The sequence below is a fragment of the Sclerotinia sclerotiorum genome, genomic scaffold, assembly GCF_000146945.2.
Source record: "Sclerotinia sclerotiorum 1980 UF-70 scaffold_11 genomic scaffold, whole genome shotgun sequence".
Taxonomy (NCBI): Eukaryota; Fungi; Ascomycota; class Leotiomycetes; order Helotiales; family Sclerotiniaceae; genus Sclerotinia; species Sclerotinia sclerotiorum.
This window is the reverse complement of record NW_001820825.1, coordinates 36211-62264: the sequence shown is the minus strand read 5'-3', so window position 1 is coordinate 62264 and position 26054 is coordinate 36211. Positions and strand designations below refer to the sequence as shown.

The 26054-nt window shown below is 41.5% G+C and overlaps 9 protein-coding genes across 9 annotated transcripts; 5 read left to right on the top strand and 4 right to left on the bottom strand.

Moving 5' to 3' along the window:
- Window positions 1-338: 338 nt before the first annotated feature.
- On the top strand, window positions 339-845 carry SS1G_08140 (predicted protein; the record flags this gene model as incomplete). The annotated part of the gene is made up of 1 exon (XM_001590350.1): window positions 339-845. One exon carries the CDS (start codon window positions 339-341, stop codon window positions 843-845), a length of 507 nt encoding a protein of 168 aa, XP_001590400.1.
- Window positions 846-1532: 687 nt separating this feature from the next.
- SS1G_08139 (hypothetical protein) lies at window positions 1533-2228 on the top strand (the record flags this gene model as incomplete). Its single annotated transcript, XM_001590349.1, has 1 exon — window positions 1533-2228. One exon carries the CDS (start codon window positions 1533-1535, stop codon window positions 2226-2228), a length of 696 nt encoding a protein of 231 aa, XP_001590399.1.
- Window positions 2229-3025: 797 nt separating this feature from the next.
- Window positions 3026-3373, bottom strand: SS1G_08138 (predicted protein; the record flags this gene model as incomplete). The annotated part of the gene is made up of 2 exons (XM_001590348.1): window positions 3026-3124; window positions 3272-3373. 2 exons carry the CDS (start codon window positions 3371-3373, stop codon window positions 3026-3028), a joined length of 201 nt encoding a protein of 66 aa, XP_001590398.1.
- A 693-nt stretch (window positions 3374-4066) lies between these two features.
- SS1G_08137 (hypothetical protein) lies at window positions 4067-5546 on the bottom strand (the record flags this gene model as incomplete). Its single annotated transcript, XM_001590347.1, has 2 exons — window positions 4067-4958; window positions 5014-5546. 2 exons carry the CDS (start codon window positions 5544-5546, stop codon window positions 4067-4069), a joined length of 1425 nt encoding a protein of 474 aa, XP_001590397.1.
- A 2085-nt stretch (window positions 5547-7631) lies between these two features.
- On the top strand, window positions 7632-9679 carry SS1G_08136 (hypothetical protein; the record flags this gene model as incomplete). The annotated part of the gene is made up of 5 exons (XM_001590346.1): window positions 7632-7747; window positions 7964-8181; window positions 8233-8854; window positions 8901-9477; window positions 9536-9679. The coding sequence occupies 5 exons, from the start codon at window positions 7632-7634 to the stop codon at window positions 9677-9679; spliced, it is 1677 nt and encodes a 558-aa protein (XP_001590396.1).
- Window positions 9680-11612: 1933 nt separating this feature from the next.
- SS1G_08135 (hypothetical protein) lies at window positions 11613-13386 on the top strand (the record flags this gene model as incomplete). Its single annotated transcript, XM_001590345.1, has 3 exons — window positions 11613-11635; window positions 11690-11895; window positions 11954-13386. The coding sequence occupies 3 exons, from the start codon at window positions 11613-11615 to the stop codon at window positions 13384-13386; spliced, it is 1662 nt and encodes a 553-aa protein (XP_001590395.1).
- Window positions 13387-14532: 1146 nt separating this feature from the next.
- On the bottom strand, window positions 14533-15165 carry SS1G_08134 (hypothetical protein; the record flags this gene model as incomplete). The annotated part of the gene is made up of 2 exons (XM_001590344.1): window positions 14533-15066; window positions 15115-15165. The coding sequence occupies 2 exons, from the start codon at window positions 15163-15165 to the stop codon at window positions 14533-14535; spliced, it is 585 nt and encodes a 194-aa protein (XP_001590394.1).
- A 1809-nt stretch (window positions 15166-16974) lies between these two features.
- Window positions 16975-19212, top strand: SS1G_08133 (hypothetical protein; the record flags this gene model as incomplete). Its single annotated transcript, XM_001590343.1, has 2 exons — window positions 16975-16981; window positions 17195-19212. The coding sequence occupies 2 exons, from the start codon at window positions 16975-16977 to the stop codon at window positions 19210-19212; spliced, it is 2025 nt and encodes a 674-aa protein (XP_001590393.1).
- Window positions 19213-23687: 4475 nt separating this feature from the next.
- SS1G_08132 (hypothetical protein) lies at window positions 23688-25618 on the bottom strand (the record flags this gene model as incomplete). The annotated part of the gene is made up of 3 exons (XM_001590342.1): window positions 23688-24771; window positions 25030-25265; window positions 25400-25618. The coding sequence occupies 3 exons, from the start codon at window positions 25616-25618 to the stop codon at window positions 23688-23690; spliced, it is 1539 nt and encodes a 512-aa protein (XP_001590392.1).
- Window positions 25619-26054: the final 436 nt, after the last annotated feature.

Genomic DNA, 26054 nt, shown 5'->3' with positions numbered 1-26054 from the left:
TCTCTTCTAAGCATTGCAAAGCATTTCAATAAATCAACGCCTAAAAGAACTCTATGTCTATACCAGAGCTAGAGCTACTCACATCCTCCCAAACAGAACTTCCCCTCAACTATACGCATCATGTCGAGCTTTCCACAGTTCCCCTTGCTCCCGACAGAGTTACAGCTCCTTATATGGTACTTTGCACTAGGACTGCAGAAAGGACACATCGTTTCAATTGAACACCTAGGATATCAACGTCCTAGAAATTTCGAACCTTATGCTTTGTATTTTGTGAACTGCGATTCGCGCAGAACATATCTCGAATTTCACAAGAAAAAACTGGCCCGCTATCCAAGATGGGGACTGTGATATTCGACCCACGAATAGATATGGTTTTGATGGAGGTGGATCGGTTCAATGCGACACCAATGACTTTGTTCCGGTTCAAACGTTCTCCGCAGGCCAGAATCTTGAAAGATGTCCGCTATTTCTGCATCCGTACCCTCTATCAAGTCGATGAAGCACCACGAATATTTGATGACGCGTTGGGTCATATTATAGCACTAATTTTACCATCCCTTGAAACCTTGATCTATGACCCGGGATCTGAGCCGAGACCTGGATGCGGATCATCATATGGAGGGAACAATGGGAATTGTGATCAAGATTTGTCCAGTTCATCACGGATAGATATTGCAAGAAAACAAGCCGATTTCCAAGAGCTTTATCTTCAGCGGATATGCGAAAGTCTGGAGAAATGTAAGCGCTGCGGCATGAATCCTGAGTGGAATATCCCAAGAGTACTGTCGACGCTCGATATCCACGGAGAAAAAGTCGACGTACAGAGAATCTTGGGGCAATGATAGCTAAGCAAGTTCTCGAATTGGCTAAATTTCAGATTGAGATACTGATCACCTGGGAGGAGTGAAAGGAAAATTGTTGCTGAGATTACAACATTGAGGGTTTTGTCTGGGATATGAGTATCAAATGAGACAGCGACAGGCTTTGGAGTGAATGAATATTTATCAATTAGGGATTTTTAAACTTATATGATAGCGGCTTAGGATATGAATCTTCGATTGCTACCTTGGCAAGTGGATATTGAGTACAAAGTGTAGTAGAACAACAAGGAGTAAACGAAGATTGGTTTCTGATCACCGCTTGGGATACAATATAAAAATTTAATGTCAAAGACAACAAGATAGACACAAGAGCATCATGCATACAAGTGTGAAACAAATAAAACAAACAAAACAACATCTGGTAGTTGAATTGGTGAATTGAGTTGTGTTGCGAACGTTAAAATCCGCGAGAGCTATGACCATGGACACAAATCCATTATAATGGCCTCAGGCACATTTCTTATCCAGAAAAATTATGGTGATAACGACAAAGCTATTTGGATATTTGCCTAGAGGAAGCAGTTCGCCGCGAATCTAACATTTATGATCTGCTAGCCACAGTGATAAGATTGAAGCATCAACCTCATACGGGCTAAATATTGACGCAATAAACGCCCAAACCCGGCGCCGAGCGTCCCCTCATCCATCATGCCTCCCCTCACAGCAATCCACCCCTCCCTCTCCTTCACTCGAGCTTTCACCTCCACAGCTCGATTTCTCGCAAAGTCCACAAAACAAAGGCTAGCAGCCGAGCACGCAGAAGTTCCACCATATCCATACGGACCCTCTCAATTCTACAAACAATCCAATTTTGGTCTTTACGGTCTCCAGAAGATTCGCTATGGAAACATAGTCTCGAAGAAGAATGAAATCAAGACTAGAAGGCATTGGCGACCGAACGTTCAGAGAAAGCGTCTTTACAGCGCCAGTTTGGGGAAACATATCAAATTGAGAATTACTACCAAAGTGTTGAGGACAATTGATAAAGCGGGAGGATTGGATGAATATTTACTGGGGGAGAAGACGCAGAGACTAAAGGAATTGGGAATGGGGGGTTGGAAATTGAGATGGAGGATTATGCAGACGGATAGTGTGAAGGAGAGATTTAGGCTGGAGAGGAAAAAGTTGGGATTGCCGTCGATGGAGGAGGTTCATTTGGATGAGAATGGGTTTGGTATTACAAAGGAAGAGATTATGGAGCAAGTGAGGAAATACGATGCGGCGATGGCGAGGAACGAGGAGGTTATTATGGATGCAGAGGCACAGGCGGCGACGGAGTCGGAGATTCTGGACGGAGATTTTATGGCCAAAGAGCAATATACGGAGAGAAAGCCAATATTATAGATATGGAATCGTGTATGATCAGGATGTATCAATATCTGCCGTGTATAAGTATATGCGCGACGTACAATTACAATGCACATAGTGCTATAAAGTGTAATCGATCTCGAAGTTATGGATTGATTCTCATTACCAACTTAATAATGACGAGCAGCTTGAAGTGAGAAATTTCCATATTTTCTGGATAAGTGTAGTTCACTTGAATGTCCCTCGTTTCACCAGGTTATGCTCCCTCCTGATCAATAGAGTCTACCATCATATTCATCCATTCCGGATCCTTCTTCACCTTCTTCCCATTCTCCAAATTCTTATTATTCTTTTCCTCTTCACCATCCTCCGAGTCGTCGCAGAGATGGGTAGAACTTGGGATTGATATCTTTGACTTTTTTCCCTAGAAAATGGATTCAATTGTCTTTCAATGTCTTTCCCTAAAAAACACATTCAACCATCCTTCAATGTCTTTCCCTAGATAATCCATTCAATTGTCCTTCCCTCCTCAGGATGTCGGCTCCAGTAGTAACATCTCCATAAACTCTCCTGCGCTCCTTTCAAAAACTATATCTCTTCACCTACAATGTATGCCGGTACGAGAACCACCAACAGTCATCAGTTACAGTCAGATAAAGAAACAGTTTTCTGAACCTCAGCGCCAAATCCACAAACAATGTAAGATTTTCATCTCCTAGGTCCTGTTGGCTGGGCTCCTCGAGCTCCTCATCAGTTGGTTTTCTTACAAATGAGGCGATATTGATCAAACCGAGAAATACCACTGAATCCAAAAATCGAACGAGGAGTGTGTTTTAACAGATAGCTATTGACTTATCGACATCAGGATGAAGAAAGTGATCCATAGCACCACCCCAACGACCACCGATACCTGGCCCATTCGATGACAGACCCTACGAATGTATGCAGCTGTCTTATTCGTATAGCCGTGTATACATAGCGTCGCACAATCTGGCCAGAGGGTTGATCCAGATTGCTTGTGAGCGGTCCTACAATTAATTCCACATCAGCAATTTTCTAAAAGACAACCCCGCTCATACTTGTAAATCGGATGCAGGTGTTGGCGGGTTAGTACCCTGAAAACACTTCAATATAGCAATGAATAGTTTAACCCGAATTTCCGTCTTACAGAGTCTATACATTATAATACTATAATTTTAGTATGCCTTGTTATGATATAGTTCTGGTCTATATATAACATCACCTCCAGCTAATTCGTTTATAAAGTATTTTGACTATATTTTTATCTTCTGTATAAGGCGTCAAGCGATGGCTAATGGCACAGTATCTCAGAATATCTAGTATATAATTGAAGGAAAGCGGGGCCATACCTTGGCACCTTCACCAGGATTAACGCAGATGAGATTCAAAAAGGTCCTATCAATCATCGTATGGAAACTAGATGTTTATAGTATCAGGATTTAGGGTTCACTTTAGGAAAAATATTGATTACATAATACATATCACACATGCCTGCCCCACATGAAGGCGGGATAATTTGTGTCAATTTCATCTTGCTTTTTAGATATCTTCTACATGAAGATAGGTACAATGTCGAGTTGGAGAATAGAATCATTGAAGGATTACCATATTGAGCCACCATTGCGCTGTTTCTGGAGGTCTGTTTGAATTATTATCTCATTAATTTTATCTATATTTCTAACCTAACATGAATCCAGAAAAGCAAAAACCCCAATGAAACCGCCAAACTACTCCTCAACCCTAGAAACACATGAATGTATTGAGGTGATCAGCTATCATCAGAGCTCAAGCAATTTTCTCCCTCTGGGGATTTATATACTTGCAGGAGCGTGAGAATCATAGCACATTCTAATCTATTTCGTCGCCATCAGTCTATCCTTCAACATCTTATCCAGAGGTGCGATAGCAGACTCGTAATCATGAACATCATCCTTTTCTAGCACAGACTTTCCAGCTGTCATGATCATGCGCTCTGGGGCTGGTACACTCAAGTACGGCTTGACTCTGACTCTGTGTGCTGTTCTGAAAACTCTCATTTGTTTGACAATGTTGTTCATTTCGTTCTCGATATCATCGTCTCCATTTTGCTTGGCCTCATTGCGGAAGCTATGTTCAGCGATAGTTTCGCGGAATTTGCGTTGTAACTTTGGCATGTAGCGTTGTGTGTTCTCCTCGTTCAAATACCTGTCAAGTCCCAAGAAAGCATCCATAATTTGCGGTAATAGCAATTGATTACCGGAAAGTCCATCATATTCAGTATATTCTCCGGTGATAGGGTCGATATCACCAGCAGCCCAACCTTGGAATCCTTGCGCGTAGTGCATCCAGACTTTTCGTGAGATCTTGGATTCGTGCATGGTTTCGTAGTAAGTCTTCAAGGGTATGCGCAACTCCTTGTTGATTCCTTTGAGCGATTGCAAGGTGCCAGAGCGGTCGCCGTTAGAGTATTGTTGAATGGCTTTAGTTACCATGTGATAGATCGAAAGAGCTTCCCTTTCGATGTGAGGGAACACATGACCGAAATGGTATTCAGCAGATTGGATGAGCTCGTCCATGGTGGGATTGATAGGGTAGGCAATTTGATCATTATCGTCAAAGTTACAGAGATAGTTACTTGCGACATTGCCTCCTTGAGATGTAACTCCATATCGTCTCTTGAGATATGGCCAGGCGAGGTCGAGACAGGCTGGGAAGTCGATAACTTTTTCTTCTTGAGCAAGCTTAACTATAGGAATTGTTCCCCAACTTCATTATGTTAGCAAAATTCCATTGTTTACGACAAACAATGAGGGGTACATACCGGAAAGAGTGTCTAGACAACGCAATACAAGCGAAAAAACCATTCCAAGCTGCACGGGATAGAGAATTCTCATCGTTTTCTGCTGCGTCTAACAGAGCCTTTACCTCGTCCATATTGACTTGATCATTGTAGAGTGTTCTCATCTGCATGCGGAAGTCCAAGCATCGTTGAAAGTTCTTTACATCGTCACCGCTAAGTTCTGCAGTTGAAAGAGCAGGTGCCATGGCTTGATAAATGTCGTGGAATGGTCGAAGGGCCTCTGGCCAAGCATCGCCATACACTGTTGTAGGAGGCCATGTTCCAGCTCCATCAATTTCGATCAAGTCTTGAAGAGAGTTCTGGGCGGCATGAGGCTTGTATATAATGGTTTCATTCAAAGCCGTATATGCGTTCCCCGCTTGAACTTTGCTTCGGTTTGATCTTCCAAGTATGGACTTGCGGTAAAGATTGAGGAAGAGGCCAAAAACGGCAACGGGGAACAGGTATAAGACAGATAGTTGAGTATTCGCTATGATCAAATCGAAGTTCAACATTTTGACAAGATTGAAAGGGTGAATAGGATGGGAAAGCAGAAATATTATTGGAAGTAAAATTAATAGATATCGATGGTTGAATTTCTATAAGTTTATGAGATACAATGATCAGAAGGATGATTAAAAGGATGATTGTTTGATGATTGAATATTATTATCTCGAAGGAAAGTAAGGGGATATTTAAGGACTTCTCAGCAGCTTCTCATCATCAGTATCAAGAGGCTATACTCCTCATTTGCCATTATTGAGTTGCCATTGTCTTCTACTCCTTTGGCCAGCAGGAGTCATGATGTGAATTCCATCACAGTAACGTTCAATTCCTACTAAGAATGGTCATTATTCTGACATCTCCTTTGTCGAATGTTAAGATGTTCCAACTTTGGCAATGCAGCATCAAAACTTTCTCACTCCGATACGATACGACCTAAAACGGCCGGCTCATTGGTTTCCACTTTTTCCATTACTCAATTCTCCTAAATTCCAAAATATGCATGACTTTTACTGGCTTCCATAGCTGCGGCGCGGAATTTAGCGTATCCACTTTTTACTCGCTTTTAGGATTCCAGATTGGGCTGCGGCTACCTTCAGGGTCTATAGCCTTACGAGGAGAAGCGAGCCTATCAAGGATAGCACAGTTACGGAAAACATTTTCAATGAAATAAAGGAGTAAGATTAACTCCGGCTGGGCTTGCTATAATATTGCATCATTTTTCGACCTGTATCGGACAAAATTTTGCCGGGCGCTCATTATTTGGTCAGCTTAGCGATCACATGCATAGAGCTTAGAGCTTTGGGGTAGTATCTCATTCCTACCCGCAAAGAACTTTACGTAGTATGACATTTTGGCGGTAGAAATTTTCAAATACGAGTCTGCTATGAAACGGGACAATCAATACTGCGGGACATTTCCAACTACCTACACTTTTGGCGAGCCATAGTTGATGCTAGATGAGCACATAGGATTTCACGAGTCGAACTGAATCTTACACGACCAGACACCTGAGGAATGCATCGGCAAACCAGACTGTTTGACGTGAAGCATGATCCGGATTGTTGTATTTGCACAAGGCAGATTCCCTAGATACGGCGTATAATATCTCGGTGTCTGTTACATTTTCAGGACTGCGAGGTCAACTACTCCCAGTCACGGAGTTCCGTTTGTTGCGTGTCAGATCTGGAGACTCACTACATGGGGATTATGAATCGATAGGATGGATACGGGCGACTTCCTAGCAAAATTTTCGCTTTCATTACGTTTTCCGGTAGTGCTGGCTCAACGTAAAATCGTACCGCAGAGGAAATCGTTAATGTCGCGAGATATCAGATGAATAATGATGAGAACAATTACGATGAGGTTAGCCACTGTGAATGAGCTAATCAGTTACATCCTCGATATTTCATTTTAGCATTGCATGCGATATTGTGGCACTCAGAGAGGATCACTGCCATTCACAAGACACATGTACATGATTTCTGCAGCCTGGAATTGACGAGATGCTCATCTGAGTACCATTCAACCGGGTCAAGTATGGATTTCATTTTTGGTGGTAGGTGCAGAGAACGGACATCTAGAGTTGGTAGCCCTTTTGAAGGGTTTAAATGGAGCCCAGCGACGTTTCCTTGATTTATATTCCACTTTATTTGAAACTCGGCCTCTTACAGCCAAAGAAGCCACAAGAGTCCCATACTCCATCAGAGAGAGGGGTGCAGATAATGTAAGGCTCTTCTCCACGATAATGCGACAATTCCGAGTTCGCTGCGCTTCAGTAAACTTCGGATACCTTGCAACCTCCTCCCTCGTCAACTTTTGCCGTTTGAATCTCGGTATCCCCGTGTAATTCGGCTACGGAATCCGATGAATCATCACTCCGGAGATTCATCTTACGAAGTATTACCTCTGTCTTCGATAGGAGCTGCGGTCTCGGGATTGCAAGGTTTGACCCGACATTCCCCACCGATGGTTCAAAGAATTTCCCGCCGTTGACCCAGAGTGCACAATATCAGTACGATGCAATTCCGCAAACATCTTTTTGGTTAGATTGCTACATTTTTCTTTGATGTTTTTACACAATTGCTCGAGTAAATATGGGTGCTTTGGTAAGATGTCAGATATTAGTGGGCTTAGCGAGGCCGGAGGTCTTCGTTCGGTTAGCATGGGGTTGGCGCGTAGGGAGGAGGAAGTTAAGTGCACAGTCAGAAAGGTGAGGAAAAGAGCCGAGTTCATTTTGATGAAGGTCCAGTCTTAGAGGAGGATGTATCTGTATTCAGGTCTTTGAGAATCGGATTTATATCTCCATTCATTTGTGTCTTTCTCAACTGTTCTATTCATTCATTTTGTTATTGTCTCCGGTAGCAAACAGAATGCAGGCTCTTAACGGAACTACGAAAGTGGTCGCGATTGATTCGCCGGTCTCTAGATTTGGTCCCTACTTGACCGGAACAAACTTGGCTGGCGGTCTCGCCATTGCCCTTCTTGTCCCATTTATATACCAAATTATCTACTATCGATTTTTCCATCCTCTAAAGGACTTTGATGGACCTTTTTGGGGATCAGTAACCAGACTCTGGCACACATATCAGAACATAAGGGGTATTGAATTAGAGACTTATGACCGCTTGCTCAAGGAAAAGAATAGTATGTACAGTAACTGCTGTTCGAAGCCCTTCCAATGCTAACAAATAAAAGCAACCATCCTTCGAATTTCTCCGACTGAGCTATTGATCCCCTCAGCTCTCTCTCTTCCACACATTTACCATCGTCAGGCTGTTAAGACAAAATGGTACGTGACTGGTGCACTTGGCCCTGGAGAGTCAGTCTTCAACATGCAACAGCACTCTCATCACGCTCATTTCCGTCGCTTGATTGCTGGACCGTACTCTATGTCTAAGATGGTCAAGAATGAACCTCTCATTGATGATATTATCATCGCTTGGATCAAAAAACTAGACGAAATGTTTGCTCAACAAAACAAAGCCTTTGACATGTCAAGATGGGCTACTTTTGCAGCTTTTGACGTTATCAGCTTGGTTGGATTTGGAGAGGCCTTTGGATTCGTGGATACTGCTACTGACGTTGACGATTTGATCGAAGAACTCCACAAGGGCTTCTTCTATTTCGGTATTGTTGGAAGAATGTACCCATTTGTTGAGTTCATCAAGAAGACTTGGCTTGGACGATTCCTTGTCTCTAACGAAAAGGACAAGGGAGGAATGGGGTTCTTGATCAGATGGACAAACAGAATTATGAAAGCTAGACAGAAGGAAATTGCTGAAGGGAAGAACAATGACAGAGTTGATCTGTTACAATCGTATGTTAATCTTCCTTGAATGGTTCCGTAAATACTAACAAATCAGATTCTATGAGGCCCGTGATGCCGATGGTCAACCACTCACCGAAGATCACATCCGAGCCGAATGTATGCTCTTATTCACAGCTGGTGCCGATACTACCGGAACAACCATGGGAGCAATGATGGCATACCTCCTTTCCAATCCAACTGTCTACGCCAAAATGATTGGTGAAATCGACGCTGCTTTCGAACGTGGTGTATTATCTAGTCCCGTTCCAGCTGCATCAGAGGTTTCCAAAAACTGTCCATACTACGTTGCCTGTGTCAAAGAATCCCTGCGTTTATGTCCTTCGGCTCCTAATATTTTTCCCCGTCTCGTTCAAGCTGACCATGCTCCTCTTGTAATCGATGGAAAAACTATCCCGGTCGGAACTGAAGTTACCAGCACAGCTTATATGGCGAACCGTGATCCAGCAGTCTATGGAAAAGATGCGGAGGAATTCAGACCAGAAAGATGGTTGGAAGATGACGGGGAGGCCGGTAAGGTTTTCGATAAATATCTTGCTACTTTCGGATATGGTACCCGCAGTTGTTTGGGTAAAGATCTTGCTATGATTGAATTGATGAAGACTCCTTTGATGGTAAGTAATCTCCCTGACTCGTTGGTTCCTTATATGGTCCTCTAATAACAATCATCAGTTTTTCCGCGCATTTAATCCACGACTGTGTCTCCCAAGCAAGGAGACCCCATCACCAAAACGTATTTTGGTTGGTGCTATGTTTTATTGGGATGATATTTGGATGAAGCTTGAGAAGAGAGAAATTCCTGGATTTCCTTGGTAAACTTGTGAGATGAGGAGATAAGATAAGGATATAAGGATTATAAGAATACCGTATTTTCTTACAGAATTCAGGTAGGCTAAACAGGGATTCGAAGAATGAAGTTTATATGGGTTAGGGTCCGGAGTATTTAATTCTCTAGTTAAATGAAATGTAACCGAATTTTTGGCATTTCAATGCGAAAAAGCCGCAGGTAAAGAATTTCATAAAAGTGAGTTATCCTTGTTCACTCTACCTGGATTTTAGAGGAGAAAACGGTATTCCAGCGTTTGTCATCAAATATCTGCATGCAAACCCTGCAATCTCATTTCGTAATAACAATTTCTGCATCGTAACCTTATTGAAAAACGTGGAGAACAATACTACCCATATAAAATACAGCGTGCTCTTTAATGCTGGATTTTTATTTCTGTGCCACAGGGTATATACGATATGCAACGGCAATACCGCGTCAACATTAAATCGACGTACATCACACGAGAAATAACAGAAGGAGTTTTAGCATAACAAACAACCTACATAAAAAATTGCCAAGGTAGGAATCAACAATCTTTCCTTCACGACCAGCATTCATCATTGAATAGGCGGCATAAAAAGCTGACGCTACACAAACGGGCCCTTTTCATGAATTTATTACCAATCCCCAAAACCACCACATCAAACTCGTATCCTTCGAATCCTCTCAGACTTTAGAACATCACGTATCAATGCCAAGTACCAATACTAAGCGCTCCGTAAAAGGTAGTCGATTCTGACACGAAGTTTACTTTGGTTTCGACCGGTCACACTCCCGCCGCAGGTCCTCATGAGGTAAGTGGTGTCAGAAGCCGTGGTTGGAATTGTGGGTGCAGCGTAGTACTCGGGTTCGAACTCCAATAACTTGGCGTTCGCTTAGCCCCTGAAATCTTTCGTGGTATTAATTATTAATCGCGCTATGGAGTATGGGAGTATGGGAGTATGGGTGAAGGATATTTTCTCTCACTCTGTACGATTTCAGTGGTTTTCGAAATCATGGGAATTGATAGAATGTGAGAGAGATAGATAGATGTTATCGTGGTTTAGATAGTGTTGTTGATGTTTTGATGATTTTCCGGAGTAATTTCCGAGGCCGTGTTGTACTGTAGTGTTCAAGCTTATGATGAAGGGGTTAGCACAGCATTCAGGGGTACATCGGGGATAACACCACGGGGATCAATTTGTGGTACTACTCTACCCAGGGTAACTGACCTCTACAAAGGACGCATCAAGCCTGATGGGTACCTAGGATACTATGGGTATTTGTTACATACACCGTCTTGTAAAAGTTGTTGGTTCTTCAGGTCTGTGGCGTGAAAGAATATGATTTCCAATGAAGTCTATTTACCCCCCCTCAAGGACGATAATAGAGTCCTGATATATCTGGGAAATGCATTATAGAAAATTTCAAATCATTTACATCATATCGCATAAATAATACCCCGGATGCCCAGGTACCAACCTACCAGAGCACTTTTGGGTTATCCTCCCCTAGAGGTGGAATACTACTACGCAGTATATCGGCCGGATATCCCCTGGATTACCCCGGGTATAACCTGTCCTGCACCCAACCCTAATTTGTGGATAGATCGACAAACTACACCGAATGCAGGAGAACTCCTATTTTCTTGTCATTTTAGATAATTGGTACAGCAAAATATTGATTTCCAAAAAAACTTTATCATTTCACAGTATTTATTTATTCCTTTCATGGTACTTGTCATCCTTATCGTTCGCTCCTTTTCTTCTTGACTTAAACACCTACTGCCAAAACGGCTAATAATAAGATCTTACATCATTTTTAATTCTGGATTTAAAACGATATTTCATTCGTTGACGCGTGGAATCGTGCGCGTTCTTATAAATCATTAATCAATTCTAGTACCTGGATACCAAACAACTGGTGAACCTATCTACAACCATGTTGTGGAAACAATCTACTGCGTAAGCCTTATCATTTAATCCCAGATACCCGAGCTGTGCTGATGAAGTCAATAGGGCTGTCGCCGGTCTTTTATCTTCGGCAAAAGGCCTTGCACAACCCAAATTATCTACACGTGCTGCAGGAATCGATAACTATCTCACCTCGGAAAGCCCAATCGCTCTTCAAGGTGTCTTGAATAATATTGGTCCCAATGGCTCTAAGGCTCCTGGTGCCAATGCTGGAATTGTAGTTGCCAGTCCAAGTACAGTTGATCCTAACTGTGAGTCGATCAATACTAATTCTACATCATCTTGGCAGGCGATACTAATTTCAATTAGACTTCTACACGTGGACTCGTGATTCGGCTTTGACTTTCAAATATCTAATTGATACCGCCAATTCGAGCTTCCAAACTCTCATTGAGGATTATGTAACTTCTCAAGCAAAACTTCAAACAGTCGAAAACCCTTCAGGAGATCTCGATTCGGGCGCAGGTTTGGCAGAACCAAAATTTTATACTAATGAGACTGCCTTTTTGGGAGAGTGGGGACGTCCTCAACGTGATGGACCGGCTCTTCGTGCGACAGCTTTGATATCCTTTGGAAATGATCGTCTTGCTTTGGGACAAAATGATACTGTCAAGGATATTATCTGGCCTATCGTCCGGAATGACTTGGCCTATGTCTCACAGTACTGGAATTTATCCGGCTTTGACCTTTGGGAAGAGATCAATGGATCGTCATTTTTCACTACCGCAGTTCAACACCGAGCATTGGTGGAAGGAGCAAAATTTGCCACTGACCTCGGAGAATCATGTGCAGACTGCGAGGCGCAAGCCCCTGAGGTTCTTTGCATGTTACAAAATTATTGGAATGGAACCAGTATCAATTCGAACATTCAGGTACAATCAACAACCTATGATCGTTCCGGATTGGACTGTAACTCAATCTTGACTTCGATACATACCTATGATCCAGATCCAGCTGTGGGATGCGACTCCACCACTTTCCAGCCCTGTTCCGATCGTGCTCTCGCGAATCACAAAGTACTAGTCGATTCCTTCCGTTCTATCTACACCGTCAATTCAGATGCTCCAGCCGGTCAAGCAGTGGCTATTGGTCGTTATCCAGAAGATTTCTATCAAGGAGGAAATCCCTGGTATATGTGCACGTACGCAGCAGCTGAACAACTCTACGATGCCTTATGGACATACAACAGTACCAAAAACATCACCGTAACGGATGTTAGCCAGCCTTTCTTCGCAGACCTGGTCCCAGGAATAGAAAAAGGAACCTTTAAAAGTGACTCGACCCAGTATGCGGATATAGTCAAAGCCATGCAAGATTACGCAGATGGCTTCGTAGCAGTCGCCGAGAAATACACTCCAGAAGATGGAGCCCTCGCCGAACAATTTTCCCGCGAGAATGGCACAGCCGTCAGTGCAGTCGATCTCACATGGTCTTATGCATCATTCCTCACGATGCAACGTGCCCGAGAGGGAAAACCCGGTCCTAGTTGGGGAGCTGCAAGTGCGATTGCAAAAGGTGTTCCAGATAAATGCTCAGGTGGTGGTGTAAAGGGATCTTATTCTACTCCTGCTATTAAGGCATTCCCTAAGGATGAAGAGGGAACTTTCGGAACAAATAGTAGCTCCGCTTCCGGTGCAGGAACAGGAACAGCAACAGGTACGGCGACGGGTAGTGCAGCCAGTGCGGCAAAATCGAAGAGTGCTGGGAATAGACTTACGCCTTTGGGATTTCTCCGATTTTAGGAGTAAAAGCTGATTAGATGGATAAGAATGGGGATCTGTTGAAATTTTGGCGAAATGCTTTTCTGAACGTGTTGTATGATATTTTTATGATGGTAATGGCTTGATTGAATTTCTATTTGACGTTGAGGTAGTTGAAAGGTATTGATGTAAGACTTATTTACCGGAGATGAGACACGAGATATACTTTTATAACAGATGATAATTAGTTTTATTCTGGGCTCGCCTCTGCTATGTCCATTGGATATCCCATATCTGCTGGCTTGTGTTAACAAATCAATTTTACCTATTAATTCATTTTCCGAAGCCGTTCCGTTTATAGCTCTTTGTGATTAAATTCCGAATTATTTGAAGTGTCGAATACGATTAGATAATGTGGTATTGTTATTGTGATTATCGGTAATATTAATTTCGCAGTCTTCTCTTTCGGTCAGTGATTTACATTTGGAAAAGAAACTTCGACACAAACCTCCGCACGAAAAAATTAGCACAAATATAACACCAGGACTAAAAATACCACACCAATTCAATCCACAGAGAAGCGTCAATTATACTTTATATCTTACGTGGAAGCACTTGTACGCCGTACGGAGACAAATCAGCGAATACTAGACTTAATTATCCTACCTATCAAAATCCACTACCTTATTATAACTTCCTTATGTAGTAATTAAATCAGAAATTCAAAAGTAAGATAAATATTTCCAGTTCCTGTATTTTTGGTGGGGTGAATAATCAGAAGAGGAAAAAATAAGAAAAGAGAAGATATTTGGATGATAAATAACCCATCAACCTCGGAGGCTTAGACATTACCGGAACCGGGAAAATGGATCAAATTGTGAGATGTTTTTACTTACTTTAGATTGAGTATATTTGGGTGGTATATGGGAATGTGGATGGTTTTGTTAATGAATCATTATAACTTGCTTAGGATTTCTTCAATATACTTACTCGGAGAAGGTGAATATTATAGGCCGAAGGAGATATTTTTCACGGGATAATTCACGATTAATTCGTTACTTTGTGGATGAATTTAATATTTGCATCCCGAGCTCTAGAACAACCATTTGTTCGGCCGGAGGGACCCTTCAGACAAGGTCAGATTTCAAAAAATCCTAAACCTATCCCCTGCAAAACTTGAACAACCATTCAGGATTTATCCACGCATAGATCCTCATTGAAAGTTGTTTCATATGTCAGAATGACTCCTCCAAAAATATGCCTCTCTCCCCATTGTTGGCCGATCACATCTCTGAGAGCCATGCAACTCCTGCTGCATGCACTTGGATCCCCATTGTGGTTATTTTGTCCCCTGGGACACAAATACACTTTCTCCATCGACCACTTCAGATAAAACTCATATTTTGCACCAGCGGGGATTCTTCCAGATCCTCCATTGTGAATTTCATGAACGGTATACTTGGTTTGAACTACCTGAAGATACTTCTTCCCTTTCAGCCATTCCGTCAACGATTTCAAATCGAAGTAATCTGCCTCTTGTTGAAGTGCAACGTACATCGCCTCATCATGACCCTTTAAATCGTCGTAGAAAATGGGAAATATGTTTCGTCTCAAATATTGTAAGATGTGTCCGAAGAGAATAGGGTCGACATCAAGAAAGTATGAACCATCTTCGTCGGGTGTGGTCCACGTGGGGGATAGGAATCTTTTGAAGAAGTTGGACTTTGAAGTCAATATTCCGGCTGTGGTGATGAAATGTTAGGTGCCTACTTGAAGAGTTATTCGATCTCTTGGATCGACGTTGGGAACGGTTGAGGACATCGTGTACTTTGAAATGTGGATTGGGTTGATAGAAGAAGTATTTTAAATGGTGGAATGAGCAATATGATAGGACACTGTGTGAAATTCTGACTTTTAGTATTATTTTGCTGAATGAAAAATTAGTTGCAGCTACAAGATATTTGTAGAAGGTTCCTGATGAGAAGGAGAGAAGCAATAAATCCATGGCCTTTAATCATGTTCATTGACTGTCCCAGAGCATTTGCCTCTGGCATTGGTGCTCAATGAAACTCTTGATAGTTGATCTCATAATCTATGAAAGACCATATGCTGGTCCTATTGAGTAAGAATGTTCCAGCCCAAGTCTTTTTAGGGGATCGCGAGTATTACAGGTTGTAAAACAAGTACTTCTTTCACTTACAAATTGCTAGGATTCACCTCTTATAAAAGAACTTCAGATTCCTTTAGTATTGCCCCGGAATAAAATACCTTTGATATTGGTGATTAACACGGTACATATCTTGTAGTTTCCATCCTCCTTCATTGCATGTTAAATTTCTAGCAAAATCTAATAAAGATGGTTCTATAGCCCTCCACTTGTGAGTTGACGCACTGACGGCGAGGCGTTCATACAAATAGTACTCACGAAAACGAGAGCGATGCATGGAAGGGAAATACCCCCAAACACTAGTCCATGTGGAGTTTTGACACTCAAATTCTCTTATTCTCCGGTCCTCCGTGAAGTAGAGGAAGATGCCATCTTATAATTGACTCGAATTCGAAGTCCTTAGATCGATGCTTGCCGCTGAGGAAAAACTCAACGTCAACACTCACATGGATCAAACTCTGGGATTTCAAGGAACTTCTCAATAAAACCGTATTTGCGAATGGTGCGGTGGATCCAGAATTTGGGATTGCTGCACGAGTAAACAAGACTGAGGATTGCTTTGACTTAATGTCCACAAGGCCAGAAATCAGAAACGAAGGATACAGTTGCCAAGATGTGCATGGCCGTAGCCTTGGTTAAGATGAGTGGAAAGCGTTGATTTTGTTATTCGAGTAGAAATAGCATTTTAACTGACATGGTCTATTTCATCACATAGAAATGTCATATTGGAGAAGTTGGAGAGATGAGGTTGATATTGATGTTGACTTGAACGAATTGAATGAATAAAAATGGATGAGATGGAAATAGTCGACATGATGAGTAATGCAGCCACGTGCCCAGCTGCGGCATAGCTGAGTCATCATATTCACATGCCAATCTTCACTCCACTCGACTTCACTCCAAACACGAACACAAACATTAAGCTACGAACCCACCTTTCTCCACATGGTCCCCATGATTTCATTACTCCCGCATAAGATTTAAAACATTCCAACATTCCAAGACTTTCAATTCGTTCCCATCTGAAGAGAACGGGGAAAACGGGGAATTATAAGAATTATAAGGATTTATATCAGCCTCGGTCTTCTCTTTTGGGTCAAAATCGATCATATGCCTCTTTTTTGGTAAACCTTCAAAGAGCCAGAGGAAGAAGAGAGATAGAGAGATATCCTCAATTTGTTATCAATATCCTCTCACCTCTTACCTCTTACCTTTTTGGTCTCTCTCTTCATATGTACAAACAGGTGGAACTTTACTTCGGATTTACTTCTTATTCCAAATTCACATGCATTTTCTGAACATATTTCTATTTTGAACTATAATTTCCTTCCTATTCTTATTCTCCTTTTGACTTCCCGTGAGACAAAATACAATACCCTCCGAGGCGCACACATGTTATCAACAATTCTTTGTTCTCACTCGTCATCTTCTCTTTTGTACAACAACATATAACTTTAATCACGATGATAGGTATATGTCACCATCCATCATATCACACCCCCCCAGTTCAACTACTAATGAGGTTGGCAGATCATGTTCTAGGGCGACCTTCTGTACAGTTTCGCAAGATACAAGTTTTGGCCGTGGTATCTTTCTGGTCGTTTTACCTCTTTCGGTAACATTCTTGCGCCACCTCATTATCATAACAATAATAACTAACATCACTTCGCAGAGGGAACAAAGATGGACCTCCAAAAATTCGAAAGCTTTCCCGCATACTCTCGAAATACCTTACACCATGGCAAACTCTTGTCATAACCCTCCTCTACCTTTACATTGCGCGAAACTTGGGAAAATTAGTTGGACTCGAATGTCCGGAGCCTTTAGCAAATCTTTACACGAGGTCATACTTTCGAGCAACATGGGTCACGACAGCTTTGGATGCGGGGTTTTGGAGTGCCATGCGCATAAGGCGGAAATGGATACGTGATTTGGCTGGAGTTATATTCACCGTTTATTATTTGATTGCTGCTGAGCAAGCCGATGAAAAAGTTCGAAAAGTTAGAGGAATGTTGACGGTGGATCATTTGAGAGTTAGTTGGAATAAAGGAACGACTCCATACTTGGGATTTTTGTCGAATTTATTACGACCGAGATTCATGAGATATCCACCAAGAGCGATTCGGATACCGAGACCATCGAGCAGTGATTACAAAGAACCTGTCAGTGGATGGTTATTCTTCGATGGACCACTATCAGCTCTGAAAAATCACACAAAAATTGTTTTGGATATACCTGGTGGAGGATTTGTAGCAATGGATCCAAGAACAAATGACGACAAATTATTTGCATGGGCAGGCAAAACTGGATTGCCGGTTTTGAGTTTGGATTACAAGAAAGCGCCAGAGTTTCCATATCCATATGCATTAAACGAATGTTATGATGTCTACAGTACGATAATCGCTAGTCGAGGTCGTTGTGTTGGATTATCCGGAGATGTAATTCCCAAGGTCGTGATCACTGGGGATAGTGCAGGTGGAAATTTAGCTGCGAGCACCACATTGATGATCATCGAATCCGGAAGAACAGATACTCGACAGTTCTTGGGACAAGGATCGCTTCCGATTCCCGATGGTCTAGTTCTCATTTATCCCGGATTAGATATGAACATTGGGAATTGGATGAGTGATGAACAGATGAGTTTGATCAAAGATAGAAAGTATAGGAAGACAAATAAGGGTATTATTGAGAGAAAAAGTATGCAATATACTTTGGCAGCGGGAACACCACATCAAAGTGAAGATGAGGATGAAAGTCCAATGAAGTTACCTTCGCCACCATCGAGAACGGAAGAAGGTGTAGAAGGCTCTACTCAAACACCGTCGAAAATTTCTCTACCATCCCCTCAATATAGCACTGCTGCCCCTACTATTCTTTCTCCCACATCTACAAAGACACCAACAAAAACTCAACCGACTGCACCATCAACATCTCACCATCCCGCTCCTCTACGCACCCGCCTGGCCATGTCATCTATGATATCCTACTTCAATGACCGCATCCTTACTCCGGAAATGATGCGTGCCATGATTATTCTTTACATAGGTCCTCACAATCGTCCCGACTTTTCAACCGATTATCTTCTATCTCCGATTTTAGCACCCGACTCATTATTAGCTCGATTCCCCAAAACTTATTTCATCACGGGAGAACGAGATCCACTAGTGGATGATACGGTCATATTTGCAGGAAGACTAAGACGATGCCAAGGAGAAGATGCAGCAGAAGTCATGTTAATTCCTGGAATAAGTCATGGTTTCTTACAATTTGTTGGAATTTTCCCAGAGGGATGGAAATATATATTCCAGTGCGGAAAATGGATGCAAAAGATCTTTGAGGAATCAGAACAAAGAGAACTTGCTAAAGCAAATGACAAAGAGAAATATCGCAGAAGAACCAGAGCGGAGAGTTCCGGGGATGAAGATACCGGGCTTGAAATGAGAATGAGTATTAGTGGAAAAGGGAAAGGTCCTGGTGATATGAATGGGAATGGTGAAGTGAGGAGAAAAAAGGAAAAGCTTCTTAGGGAAGAAATTGGGAGGGGTAGTGGGGAAAGGGGAAGAACGAGACTAAGAGGAGGAATTAAGAGACAAAAGAGTATGGTTAGTTTAGCTAGTGAGGATGATCTTTTGGGGAGGAGAATGTTGGGATTGGTAGGGGCATTGACAGGGAGGGGTGATGATGGTGGGGCTGATGATTGAATTTGCCGGGTTTGGGAAGGCAGTTAAGTGCGGGGTGCTGGGGATATATGTATTTAGATATTGAGAAGGAGGCTTGGAATATACGAATACAAAATACTACAAATATTCTTAAAATAAGTACGTGATTTAGTGTAGAATTGAGGTGTAAGCATTCACGTTAGCGATGTAGACAGCTGGATGTATGGTTGATGAACAGCTCATCAAAACGACTAGTAATTAGTCCCAGTTATCCAGATATTTACAAGGCCAGCACCCTGGAATTAGCGTCCTGGCAGCACGCATATGAATCGATCTAATTCGACTCCTAATCATTAGTAGAGGGAAGAAGCAATGGTTGGTGATATCCAGGCACTACCTTAGTGGTTAATAATAAGTATTGGTGTCGTTGCAATTGAGTGACTAGGAATTTAGAGACTAGAGACTAGAGACTAGAGACTAGAGACTAGAGACTAGAGACTAGAGACTAGAGACTAGAGACTAGAGACTAGAGACTAGAGACTAGAGACTAGAGACTAGAGACTAGAGACTAGAGATTTGTAGGGCTTGTTTAGTTTAGTCTAGTCTAGTCTTTTTTTTTTTTTTAGCTTCGTTTTGTTTGGTGGGTGGGAGTGGGAGTGGGAGTGTGAGTGTGAGTAAGGTTATTACTAGTGAAGAGGGTTGTCGTTCCGGGTTTGTTTTGATTGGATTGGATTGGATTGGGATGGATGGTAGGTGGTAAATGTAGACAGATGAATAGAGATAGAGAGAAAGTGACATAAAATTCGTAAAACATAAGTTAGATGTTGTTCCCTCCTTCCCTCCATCCCTCCATCCCTCCAAAACAGGTTAGTAAGTAATCTTAACTTTTACTACTTAATTGCTTACAGTAAATTGTTAAAGAGAAATAACCACATGATTAGTTGCTTGGTTACTTGATCTATCTTCTGTATTAACAGATTGGTATTGCATTAGTCTGGATTACTAGTTATCTATTTATGGATCGCCCTGAGGGGTATATTGGCGCTTGTGGGAATGGGGGGTGATGGGCGGTGGAGGAGAGAGGATATAGGTATTTGGATTATTGCTTGCGGGATATTTAGGAGTTTGAGGGGTCTTGGGGTGCCCATCAAGTTTTTCTTTTTACTATTATAAACTAATTAGCATGAATTGAGTGGAAGGATATCAACCCTAGATGTTTAGGTGTATTTTCTAAACATACGATATATCACGACTCAGCAAGTGAAAACTCGAGACTCGAGAGTCATGATTTAGATGTGGATTGCTGATTGGAGTTGATTATTATGTTCTTGGATAGGGGGAGATTGTAGGAACTGGAGAATGTCTAGTCTTACAGTATTAGCCGTCTCATTAGGTCTCATATTGGATATTAGTGAGAACTTAGAAGGGTGATGTGATGGAACATCAATGGTATGGTTTAAATCTCATAATATGAACGCAGGCTTATAAGGAAAAGTGCTATGTCTATGGGTCTATGGGGAGGGATGGTGTAAAATAGGACGGGGATTAGATTGCTAGCTTTTTGTTGTGGAAGATGTTGAGTGTAGTGTAAGCTTAGTATGTACTAGGAGGCTAGGCAGTAGTAAAAGAAAATGGGAAACTTTGTGTATATGTCATGACCTGGTTTGTTAGTGTGTGAGTGCTATATCCTTTGTAGCATGGGTTGGTGAGAGGGGGAAGTGGGGAAAAAGGAGAGAAGAGAAGGGAAGGAGCAGGGATGTAGGGGTGCTAGTTTTGAGTTGCTGTAGTCTGGCTTCATATATTAGTTCCGCTCTTTCCCTTGACCTTCTATTAAAAGAATGTCATTGCGCAGTAATCAACACATCCGAATAAGTCGTAATCGAAAAATGAAACGCAGATCGAAAAACTCTGGAGAAGTTCATAGTTCATCTGAGATCTGGTATTTACCCAGTTGTCATATCTATTAAAAATGAAGCCCGAAGATAAAATCAAATCCAGCTCTTGATATCATACTAAATTCTACAGAAAACTAGGTAAGTATCATGTACTCGAGATTGAAATAAAGTAAACCGTAGCGAGCTACGATTCAGATCATACTACTCAAAAATAGCCGAACTTTATATTTGCGCAGGATAGGATGGGTCTAGGAAACATACTAACGACAACTTAGCACTAGCACGAGGGATTAGATGGGTTACTGGTAATGAGGGGTAAGTATTAGTCGGGTATACTATTTTTTAGCAGTAAAAGTGAGGGGTACTGATGGGTATAAAGTCATCGTCCTTTTTCTCGAGAGGGAGATTTATTTTTCATCTCTTTTTGTTTTTTCTTTAGCCTTTTCTTTTCTTCTGTCTTGTTTTTGGATTTCCTGTCTTCTTTTTGGTTTTGCTTTTTTTACTTTTTGCTTTTTTGCTGCTCTTCTGCCTTTCTAAGTTTTCTTCTGCTCTGCTCTAGCGAGACTTTTCTTTCTTTGTATCTAGTGATTTTCCTGTATCTTATTGCCCTTTCAATTTCTCTTTTCCACTGTCTTTTCTTGCTCCAGCGAGCTTTTTCTTTTCAATTTTCAATCAAGTGAGTTACTTCTTTACCTTTCTGTCTTGTTGATTTTGTGTTTTGAATTATCTTGCTTTTCTATCTTTCCTGTCCTTCCTGTCCTTTTCGTCTTTTTCGTCTTTTTCGTCTTTTTCGTCTTTTCTGTTTATCCGTTCATTTACCTATCTACCTGTCTGATTTTCTGTATTGTTGCTTTTTTGCGTTTTCTTCTGCTCTAGCGAGCTTTTTCTCTGTCCCTCTAATGATTTTCTCTGTCTTAATGAACTTACCCCTTATGTTTTTGCGTGCACTGCTGTTTTTTGAATTTCTGCGTTCCTGCCATTTTCTACTTCAGTGAAGTTCTTTCTCAATCTAGTGAGTCTACTGCAAATGACCTAGTGGTGTCCCTCCTGTACTTGGCTATTTTAATCATGTCTTTGTGTTCCTGCTTGTTGCACTTCTACGTTGATTTATTTCTGTATTGTATCATTCTGTTTATTGCATTTTTGTTTATTGTATTTCTTTTTATTGCATTTCTGCTTGCTCTATTTCTGTGTTTTTTCTCCGTCTTCTTGTTTTTCTTCTTTCTAGATTATTGTAACGATACTATACTGGAGGCAGCGGCTGCCTAAGGTTTCGTCTGGTTGGTAGTTGTGGGTTAAGGCTTCATCACTGGTCTTCACTTGGAAGTGAAGTCGTTACTAGATCAAGTAGAATGTAGGTAAACTAATTGATAACTAAGTTGAGCACGAAGCTCCTTAACTACGAGACTAAATGAATGTTTATATACCCTATATCATCTTTTGAGGACCTTTGGGACCCTTCGGTCCTCAAGGTCCTCGAGGTCACGTGAATTAATGAATCGTGACAATTATCTGCTTTAGTAGAATTAAAGTCTAGTACCCTACTTTTGGGCCACCCCTAATATAAGCCACCCTTTTATACCAAAAATAACGATTTTTACCTATTAATTATTCAATAATTAATAAATCAAATCAATTAAAATTTTGATTACAAAATCTTTATATAATTATAAATAAATTCTGAAAATTTCAGTTTTTTCGCGATTTTATTAATTAAGTGTTACGAGGTTTGCCGTCTAGATCACGTGGAAGTGCTCCAGGCTCTCGAGGTGGTTTATAACTAGGCGTCAAGCAGGGACTTAAGTAATGACAATAATGATATGCAATTCGTAACTAATAGTAGAGTATACTAAATGATTGATCTTGAGCACGAAGCTCTATACAAAGGAAATCCATCTTGATTATATAGACCTTCATGCTTCTATGATCACCAGTGATCACCTATACCGTGATCCTTAGTGATCCTTAATGATCACTACTGATCACTTGTGATCACGTGCCTTGGTCATGTGATGGCAGTTGTGTAGCCCGTCGTAACAATTCCTCAACTCATCAAGTTATAATAAACTCAGTACTGTCTAAAATCACCCCGTATCAAAAATCATAAAACTATATTGAAATAAATTTATTCAATCAACCAGTTGATTCGAATTTTGTATCTACCTAATCTCATCCCATCTCATCTCAACCCATCTCAAATCTAAGAACAATAAATACCTAGGTACACACACATACAAAACACGGCCCCTAAAAAAAGAAAAGAAAGAAAAGATTACACATCTCCCGAGAATCATCTAGCTCATCGAAGAACATATCCCATCCCATCCCATCTCATCTCCTCATACATTCTCCAGAAAACCAAAAAGAAAGAAAATAAAAAATCCGTATAATAATTTACATACAACATCCCTAACTCCTTCGTCCCTAAAAAAAAAAACTCCTCGCCATATGTATGCTACAACCCCACAACCAATTTTCTGCCTTTAAATTCTTCGCGGGTACAGTCTAGGACTTTTGACTGTGGAGGGGGTATGATCCGCTTCGCTTGTGCTGCACTTGGCTTTTATTTTTTGTTTAAAATCTCGTTCCTGAAAATCCATCTCTGACCGGTTCCTTCGTTCACTACGCAGCGCTTTCACCGGTCTCAGCACTTGAATCACTCTTTCCGCTCCTCGCTCTAGCAGTACTAGCTCTTCCTTCTCCAGCACTCGTAAACACATCTCTACTTTTCCTATCCGCTACCACTACCTTTGCAGCCAAGGCATCTCTAATCTCCTTCTCATCTCTATTTCTCCACATTCTTACTCCTGAATTACTGAGTGGCCAAAGAACTTTATTTTCCCTCATCAATTCTTCTTCCGTATCATCATTTGTCATCTCTTTTCTTCCATAGACAATTTCCTCCCATGTTGGAGCTTTGACGGAGGTGAGAATATCGAAATCGCGGGCTAATTCTGCGCAGTAGTGGTCTAATGGGAGATCGTTAACGTCGTTTCCAAAGGGATTTTCGAGTTCGTTTCCGATGGCCATGAGTCCGACAATGATATATGCAGCGGCAATTGTACCAGGGATCGTAACCCATCTTAATGCTTCGAAGAGTTGAAAGGGGAGGAGATAAACGTAAAGGTAAACGATTTGAGAAATCAAAATGTTGTATCCGACAGGAAGAGGAGTTTGAAGAACACGTTCGGCGGAGGCGGAACAATCGGTGAGGGCATTCATGCAACCGAGAATTTGACCGAGGACTACTGGAGAATCAAGAGTTCCGTTGCGAATGGTTCCGTCAATGTAGGCATCTAGGTAGGTGAGGATTTCATTTGGAAGGTTTCCGACTGGCTTGCTGGAGCGCTTGATTGCTTTTCTAGGGTTACTTGTCGCGAAACTTAGACCGAGATATTCTCCAGCACGTTTCCATGGTGTTCGCTTTTTCTCGATAAGTACATCCGGGGTAGTAGCGGATTGTGCATACGTATTGAGATGATGAGTTAAAGCAGAAATATCGGCATAATGAGCGTATGGTTCGAAACGAAGTTTATGCTTGAGAGCGACGGCGAAGGTCAAAACGAGATTGATACCGGTTATTTTTGCGAGAAGATCTTCTTTGCCCATGTCACCTTCACGTTCATGTATATTGACCCAGATGAATCGACTTAGGTTGCGGGATTGAACTGAAAGGGCAGCCCATGCTTTACGACCATCGGAATAACTGGTTTTTTGTTAGTTGAAATTCTGTGAATAATGTATAATTATATTAGTCTGCCTCCACGGCAGTGGCCCTCGGAGAGCCAGCGGAGCGTCATTAATATTATAGTGAGGTATTATGGGGGCAAGTCCCCAAACCCCCTTTTGCTCGCTCCGCTCGAGCTTGTTTTCATATCCTTTTCATTTCTGCTGCAACAAGCAAGCAAATTATAAAAGGAACAATAGCACAAAAAATAGGACACAAAGGAAAAGAAGGACAAACCGTTCATAAGCAGTAGAACTCTTAAAACTCAAAGCCAAAGAAATAACGAAACCCAGGACGGTCAAAAGTAAAGTATTGACAGCCAATTTTGTACCGGAAAATGTTGAAATACATGTAATTAATGTAGACCAGCATGCAATCCAAAAAAGAGGTACTATCATTCGAGGTATAACAGAACCATGGAGTCGCATAAAATAGGGAAGTTTGGAGTGAGCATCGAGATTTCTTGGTCCGACCTATTGATGGAAGAATTAGTCATTTTGTTTCGATCTATGGATACTTGATCTCTCAAATTCCATTCTCGAGAAAGTTGTGAATAGAATGAAGCAAAAAGTTGGAAATGAAAAGGAAAGAAGCGAGTAAAACATACGAAATAATCATCAACGGTTAAATCATGTCTACTGTGCCTTTTGAAACTACTTGGTGTCGTCGCTCCGCTGGCATGAGCCTCAAATCCACTCTTAGACCTCATTGTACTTTGTCTACTGGGAGAATTCTTCTCAGGATTCCGATGAGTGACGGTAGGATTTGGATTTCCTTGAGGAAGAGTTGAAGTCAATGGATCATGAGCACCAAAATCGTCGGCCATGATGACGGTTTTGTGAAATTATTTAGGCTTTGAATTTGGAAAGGGCCTAGAATCGGCGTCTAGAATGATTGGAGAGAATGGATAGATGGATGTGGTTGTGGGTATAATTTAATGTGGGTTGTTGTATGGTTGCAGAGGGTCTGTCTCGATTTGTTTATGCGTGAAGGGTAATTGAACGGACTGGCGGGTGAACCGGAATCTGAATCAGTCTCCTTCGTGTTCGAAAATACCTGGTAAATAGTATGTATGGTATAGGCAAGGCCGTTGGTTGATCAGAGTCGAAGAATAGAAGAATGGAAGAATATCTTGTTAGTCAACGAGAGTCATGTAAATGGTAAGCCGTCGAGGAGTGTTGAATAAAAGTATGAATCTTTCTTTTTGCAATCAAATGAAAGAGTGAATGAATGGATTAAGAAAGACGAATAAAAGTGTTTGG